We start from the raw sequence: 7,955 nt of genomic DNA, 5'->3' as shown, positions 1-7,955 counted from the left end.
TAAGTGGAGAGGAAATGTTTTGAGAATGATGAGGGCAATGAATGTACAAATGTGCTTTACACAACTGATGTGTGTATGGATTGTGATAAGACTTGTATGAGCCCCTAGTAAAATGATTTTAAAGAAAGGAAAGGGATGGGCCCACGCTGGGAAGTGCTCAGCTCTGGGCCCCCCCGCCCTCTGGACCAGCAAACTGCCCAAAGTATTCTTCCACTGAGAGAAGATGCCTGAGTCTTACCAGATGCACACTTCTGTCCAGAAAAAGTAAGAGGAGCCTCACAAGAAGCGTAGCCAGTTGGTTACTTTCTCACCGTGGAGGATGAGCAGTTAGGATTATCGTTCTTGGACATGGACCAAGATCCTTTGCTTCCTGCCTCAGCTGTGCTGTTTGTTGTCAGTTTCCCAATTCATAAAAGGAAGGGCTTGGACTGGGTCTCTGAGATCCTTATCAGCTCTATCATATGATGTATGTATTTTTAAACTCTTGTTCCCTTAGCAAGAAGAACTTCTTGCTAAACAGCAACAATAAACAAACAGAAAACAAGAGGAACTGTCTGCCTCACTCCTGCAGGAAAGCAGAGCTGTTTTCAGAAAGGAAGGTGTCAAGACACTGAACGCACTTGCAGCTAGATGCAAAGATGGCAATCTATTTACGGCGCTGCTTCCTTCCGAAGCGCCGTGGGCTTTCTGGTTTAAGATGGGCGACAGAATTCTACTAGAAATCAGTCCTCAGAAGGATGGTTTCTTACTGTTCCTTCGCTCCTCTGGGAGTTGGGCTTCCCTGGGAATAAGAGAGGAGCGGTGATGTTCTATTGGCTGGTTATGTCAAATTCTGTTACCATGCAACTGGGAGAGATGAGCAGAACAAAATCTGCACACAGAGTACAGCTCATGTATTACAGGCAAAAGCATTCTGTGCCCGAGAATGACAAAACTACGGAGCCCATGTCTACCAGGCGAAGATTTAAGGATTCTTTGAGGCTATATTATTAGCCAATACCTACAAGCAGACATACCAAACTTCTAAACGGACAAGACGGCTCAGATCATTGGATCTGTAGATGGCCCAGATGCCGGGCCACTGGGACACTGACGTCCCAGGCAAGCAGACCCTTGAAGGGTGCATGGCAGGTTTAGATGATGAGGCTAGCAATGTCACTCAAGGCAAAGACTAGACCATACTGCCAAGACTCACGGTAGAGGTGGGGGCCCACAGGAACCTCCAGAGGCTGGGAAGAGGCACTATGGATCCAACTGTCTCTTGAGAAAAGAGACAAGGATTTGCTCTAATTCTAGTGAGCTCCTGGACTGCTCAGCAGTGCTACGGACACAGTGAGCCCCTCTTTAGGCCGTCTAATTTCAGAGTGACGCCTCAGAATGTTCACTATCACTAGCACCTGAGAATTATGTTTGCCCCCAAATCTCTAGTCTGTAGACAACCTCAGCATTGGAGGCATCAAGAAAAGATCAAATACTTTAACCAGTTGGGTAGGGAAACAACCTGGGTCTAGCAGTGAGAGCCGCTCACCATCTGCTGCAGCCTCTTTCCTGCCTTTTCCCTCAGCCCTCTCTGTTCTCAGGCTGAGCCCTGGTGGATTCCTTACCGTTGTCTCCTGGGCAGGGGCTGGCTGTGGGGTGGCCGGCTGTGCCTGGGGCTGCTGTCCTGCTGGCGCAGTGGTCTTTTGCTGCAGAGTAGCTTGCTGACTCATCAGCTGCTGTGGATGCAGGTTTGTGGCCAGCTGCTGCTGCTGTTGGTAGAAATTCTGTATCAGTTGCTGCTGCGAGCCTCCTTGCAAAACCACAGGGAACTGAGCAATCGCTGGTTGCTGGGCTGCTGGATGGACTCCCTGGAACTGAGCAGAAGAGAGTGGCCAGAACTGAGGCAGAGAATAAAAGTCTGCTCCTGTGCTAGCATCACACCCACAAAAGACAAATGACTCAGTAATAACCAAGGCTAACGCTGGAATCCAAGGAGCAAGGGCAGGCAGAAAGAAGCCTTTCAGCTAGGCCGAAGCTCCAAGACCTTCCAATAAAAACATCAGCATCTTTCACAGCCAGGCCACAGCCAGTGCACTAGATTGCTTCCTGCACTTCCAATTGAGCTTCCACATGGGTGTCTATGCCTCACCTGAGAAAACCTACCTGACTAAATACTGTGCATCCCACAGTCTGGAGTGAGGCAGAAAGATCTCTCAACGAAGAGTCAGTGTGCTATTCTTTGTTCAGAAGTAATTCCTCTAAAGGTGTTTAGGAAGAGTCAAGATTTAAAATGCTCCGCTACACGCAAATAATGAAAGGATGATGGCAAGTAAAATAACAACCCAAATGCCAGCCCTGCTCTTAAGATGCATTCCAGGCCATTCGGAAAATTGGGGCTCCCATCTCGATCTTCGTCAGTCTCTCCAATCTTGAAACAAAGGCGCCCTGGTAGAGTGAGCCCCCACTCCGCTGCTACCCACAAGGCCAACAGGGGGAGATGGAGTCACCCACTCCCCTGAAGACGCGGAAGCCCAAAGGGACCCCTTCCACCTCGCCATCAGTCAGGGTCAACTTGACAGCAGCCAAAGTCTTGAGAGAGATCTTTGACTCTGAGGCATTTATTGACATTTTTAGCCTATATTAATAACTAATTACTTAATGTTATAGTCGCTGGTAAGCTTTCCAGGAATAAGACGACACCTTATACATATGCCCCTATTTTCCATCGCTAGAGACAATGTGCTAGGTACACAAACAATGCCGAGAAAGGGTCTACCGAGTTTAAAAAAAAGAAAGAAAGAAATTCAAGACCGTGTCTTTGAATATCCCAAATACTGTTATTTAGCTATACTGTTAACAGTTAGATGTTAATGAAGATGCAGATGTCAAAAGTGCTGATGAGAAAGAATAGTGTCTGGGGTCTTTAAGCCTTGTCTTAAAACAAGCATCCAACTAAGTGAGGCATCAACTAAGTACGCATGGAGGAAGAGCATCATACCTTAGCCCGTGTGATCCAAAGATTGTAAACTACAAAATCTAAATCCAAAGGAGGGAACGGTATTGGAGTTTAAATTGTGAACACGTGGTTTGCAGAAGGCTTCGGTTGACAGTGGAAGCCCCAAATCCATTTGAAGGGCCTCACATGGATGAAGCCTCCAGTGACTTCCCAAGACCCTAAGCTGAGGGATGTACACGGCTTGCAATCATACAGAGAGCACCATAATGTGGATGATGGCAGATGGAGTTGTGTTACAATGTAACTCCTTATTATTTGATACCCCTTTTGACTCACTGAAATTTTTTCAATTTTTAACATTTTTTGCTTCCTTTCTTACTGTGGTTTTTCTGTTTTGCCTAGTCATTGTTGGTTTTTTTGTTTGTATACTTCCAATTGATATTTTGTATGATTTTCTGTTCATGAAATCCAGGACAGGTAGCTTTATAGACAGTAACTGGGTTGATGATAGGTAAGGATGGGGGGCGCTATGGGGTGCTAACAACATTGAGCATGAGAAGAAAATCTTATGATATTGATTGAGGTGATGATTGAACAAATTTTAAGATGGTTGAAGGATTAAATTGTACGACATGTGAAGTATAAACTAATAAAACAACTTAAAAAACCAAACAGACAACCCCAATATCTGTCAAGAGGGGCACTGACTGATAAATTATGATACATAGTTTAGAAAGGAGCCCTGGTAGCACTGTGGGTTAGGCACTGAGCTGATCATTGCCAGGTCAGAAGTTCAAACCCGTAACTCCATGGGTGAAAGATGAGGCTCCCAGCCCCCATAAAAATGTATAGTCTCATAAAAAAAAAACAACATATAGTCTCAGAAATCCTACCCAGGGTCCCTGTGAGTTAGAATCAACAAAATCACAGTGGGTATATATTTAAAATGGAAAAAAATAAAATAAAATAAAATGGAACATTCTATACACAGGAATGAGGAATATCTATATGGAATGGAAAAGACACAACTTTTAAATTTAATTTTGGAATGATGTTAATGTTCTACTTATCCATAAGATAAAACATCAAAATTTAAAAACCGATATCTAAAAATCAAAAGAAAAATAAACAACCATGGCACTGTCAGGAAAACAATGGACAGCTAATAGCAAGGTCAGTGGTTCAAATCCACCAGCTTTTCCTCAGGAGAAGATGAAGCTGTTTGCTCCTATAAAGATTCATGGCCTCACCCAGTCAGGGTGCAGTGTGACATTGATGAGACATACAGCTTTCCTCTGTTCTTTTAATGCTTCCCCCCCCCCCACTATTATGACCCTAATTCTACCTTACAAATCTGGCTAGACCAGAGCATGTATATAAGAGCTGGAAACACAGGGAATACAGGACAGATAAACTCCTTGGGACCAATATTGAGCAGCCATACCAGGAAGGGAAGGGGAAGAAAGGGGGAACCGATCACAATGACCTACCTATAACCCCCTCCCAGGGGGATGGACAACAGACATGGGGGTTGAGGGAGACATCAGACAGTGTAAGGCATGAAAAACCAATAATAATTTGTAAATTATTAAGGGTTCACGAGGGAGTGAAGGAAAAAAAACGAGCTGATACCAAGGGCTCAAGTAGAAAGAAAATGCTTTGAAAATGATGATGGCAACATATGTACAAATATGCTTGAGACAATGGATGTATGTATGGATTATGATAAGAGTTGTACGAGCCCCCAATAAAATGATTTTAAAAAAAAGATTCATGGCCTTACACACCCTATGTAGGGTTGATAGGAGTCAGATTCAACTCCATGGCAGTGGGCTTGGGTTTGGGGTTAGTGCATCAAAATGAATTTATGACGTATATCCTCTTAAGAAAACAAAAAAAAATTTTTTAAACAAAATTTTTTGTAGTGGTATATGAGAACGCCTAGAAATAATAACCAGTCTATGAGCAGATGAGTATCCCTAGCACCAAGACTATGGTTTTTAAACATCATTTCTGATCAAAGGAAACAGCTCTTTGAAGAACGGGCTAGTTCCAGGTTGAGGGCCCAATGTGCCTTGGATATCTGGTTATCCTCTACTGGCCAAAGGAGAAAGAATCTGAGCATCGAAATGAAGAATTTTTAAAGAGCTGCAATGCATTGAAACACATCACATGCTAAAATCCACGACATCATCATGGTACCAAACACCAAGCATCTCATTCCTCTTCCTCCTATCACGCTGATGGTTAAGTTCAGTGTCAACATGGCGGGGCCAAGATTCCCAGTGGTCGGCAGTTAAAACCTAGTCATCACTGCCATTCAGCTGTGGGCAGATTGGGGTGGGGTGCCGCGCCTTTGCTCAGGCCACAGTTTGCTGCAGTAAATTGACGTGATGTTTCCTTGGGGCTGTGGCCTGCTGTCATGGTAAAGTGGATGCTGTCACAGAGCTTTCTCGTTTGCTCTTGGCTGGGTCTTGGTTCTGCATTTGGCTTACTGACCTTGGTTCTTTGGACTTTAACCTATCACCTGTCCTACTGGCTGCTGATCCTGGGAGTTGTCAGTGGCCTAACATCTGTCCTGCCGACCTTGGATTCCCTGCCTCTGCAGCCACCAGCCTGGCCTGCCGGCCCTGGATTCACTCACCTCTAGAGCCACCGGTCTGTCACCTTCCTGCTGATTTTGGGTTTATCAAGATCAAGTCAGGAGCTACTCAAGTCAGGAGACTTCACCTAATATCTGGCCCACGGACTTGGAATGTGCTCACTTCCACAACTGTGTGAACCATTTTCTTGATATCAATGTCTGTATGCACATATATAAGTTTCTCTGGTTTTGTTTCTCTAAAGAACCCAGCTTAAGACGCTGAGACCAGGAACAAATTCATATTTTTGAAAAGTGGTGAACAGAGAGAAAAAGGCAAGTGTTTACCCTGCAATTTTGGTATGAACAGTACCTCAAGGTAAACGGATGGTGGATAAAGAAAGTTCTCCTTCCAAAAATTTCTGCTCTTCAACGAAAAAGGAAGGAGACAGTATCATTTTGTTATCCTGGCAATGGCTACTAAGCTGATGGATCACACAGGCACTATATAAAGCCACTGATTGATTTTAATACTACTAAGAAAGGACAACCAGACATTAAATGCCTCCTAATATATAATAGGAAGAATAAGCACTGCCAAATTGAACCTAATATTAAGTCTCAAGAATTTTGAAGCCCAGTTTATACAGGGAATAAAAATATTAAACAGCACCACAGGGCTGCCACCAGCCAAATTTGGAGAGTGAGTCTGGAAAATTTCTACAGGACAAATAAACCAGTTTCTTAAAGGAGGGAGAAAAAAAAAGGCAAAAGGTGAGAGGGAAAGGGGACCCTATATGTAAAAGAAGACTTAATAGATACATTAATCATTGTAAAATGATTAATAACAAAATAATCCTCACAAAAAATATGAAAAAATTATAATGAAAAAATTTTATCCTGAGACAATCAGATGGCTTCATATAGAGGGATTTAAAACTTGATTATAACAAGCTACCAAAATGGACTCTATTAATTTAATCAGCATGCTTTATTAATTTAATAATAGGCCAACTAGAAGGCATACATCAATACAACATTCGGATTTCATTTAGATCCTAATTCCACAAATCAACTCCCCCAGGGAGACACTTGTATCTAGAAGGTCTTTTCACAGTGATGACTCAGATACACAAAGCAAAGCACGCAGCAGGCTCTTTCTCCCTTACCTGCTGAGTCTGGGCCTGCTGAGGCTGCGGCTGCGGTTGTGGCTGTGGCTGCTGTTGGTAAAATGCAGGTGCCTGCTGTTGTGGCTGCTGCTGCTGCTGCTGCTGCGACGGGGGCTGCTGCTGTTGCTGCTGCTGTTGCTGCTTGAGGAAGAGCTGCTGCTGGTGCTGGGGGGTGGCCTGGGCCTGAGCAGGCAGACCCTGAGCCTGAGAGGAAGGAGTCTGCTGAGGGGTGGGCGGGGCCTGTGGCTGCTTGGGCAGAGACTGTGGTCCAGGTTGGCTGGGCTGGGCTTTGGGTGGAGGAACACTGGCTAAAAGACCAGGCTGGTTGCTGGGTCCTGCAAGGAAAATGAACTCCACATAGGGATTCAAAACTCTTCCAAACAAACTCTTTCAAATAGCATTACCTTTCTTTCTTACTGAACCAATGAAAAGGGGATATAGTGGGGAGATGATCCCAATCCGCGGGCTCCCTGGTGTTTGCTTACATGCTCTGCTTGACCTAGAACACGAACTAGGAGCCCTGGTGGTGTAGTGGGTAAGCATTGGGCTGTGATCTGTCTGGGGTGGCAGTTCAAAACCACTAGCAGCTTCTAGGGAGAAAGCCTGGCCTTTCTACTCCTGTAAGACAGTTTGTCTCAGAAACTCACACGGGTCCCTATAAGTCAGCACCCACGGACTCGATGGCAGCGGGGGTGGGGTGGTGTGTGTGTGTGTGTGTGTGTGTGTGTGTGTGTGTGTGTGTCTCGATGGCTTCATATATTTCCAAGCAAGGCTCACTGTCAGTACTTGTCTTGTCAGAGTCTGCCCTTCTGCATCATCCCACTTAGTTTACCACTCCCCTAGTCAGCAGCCTGATTATCAACACCTTTCAATAGCCTTTGAGGCTACTGTATAGAAACAAAATCTCCAGACATTGTTAGAATGTTGCACAACAGAGGCCTTCTTTAATGTTTTACATGTAGGTACACACCCCATTCTAGTTGCTTAGCTTGAAGCTGCGAAATTCACCTTCCTGGTTACAGACGATGCCTACGTTCAGTTAATTGACCATCTGGATCAATTCTCACTATGAAACCAATCTTAGACCGCGCATTACAGGAAAATAATACCAAAATGTGTGTGTGTGGGGGGGGGCCAGGGGGTGCAGAGAAAGTCCAAGAGACATATTATTCCAGAAACAACCCCTTTGAGTGTCAAACAGAGGCAAGGCTTGCCTCTTAAAAGGCGTGGGAAGAACATAACGGACATGAAATAGAGGTGGACCTGGGAC

General features: G+C 44.6%; 1 protein-coding gene across 10 annotated transcripts in view; it reads right to left on the bottom strand.

Moving 5' to 3' along the window:
• AAK1 (AP2 associated kinase 1) overlaps positions 1–7,955 on the bottom strand; it is a 202,259-nt gene that overhangs the window by 41,521 nt on the left and 152,783 nt on the right. For 5 of the 10 annotated variants that reach the window (XM_045294131.1, XM_045294133.1, XM_045294138.1 and 2 more), the window contains exons 11-12: positions 6,686–7,020; positions 1,605–1,877 (exon numbers count right to left, since the gene is read on the bottom strand). In XM_045294131.1, the coding sequence (XP_045150066.1) occupies positions 1,605–1,877; positions 6,686–7,020 (608 nt within the window). The remainder of the gene's footprint in view (positions 1–1,604; positions 1,878–6,685; positions 7,021–7,955) is intronic. The other 5 variants (XM_045294135.1, XM_045294136.1, XM_045294140.1 and 2 more) reach the window with 2 other exon arrangements.

This window comes from Echinops telfairi, unplaced genomic scaffold (assembly GCF_000313985.2).
Source record: "Echinops telfairi isolate 266 unplaced genomic scaffold, ASM31398v2 ScPeMD7_2573;HRSCAF=3158, whole genome shotgun sequence".
Classification (NCBI taxonomy): domain Eukaryota; kingdom Metazoa; phylum Chordata; class Mammalia; order Afrosoricida; family Tenrecidae; genus Echinops; species Echinops telfairi.
Note: the sequence above shows the minus strand (reverse complement) of the source record. Positions and strands in the feature narration are given on the sequence as shown.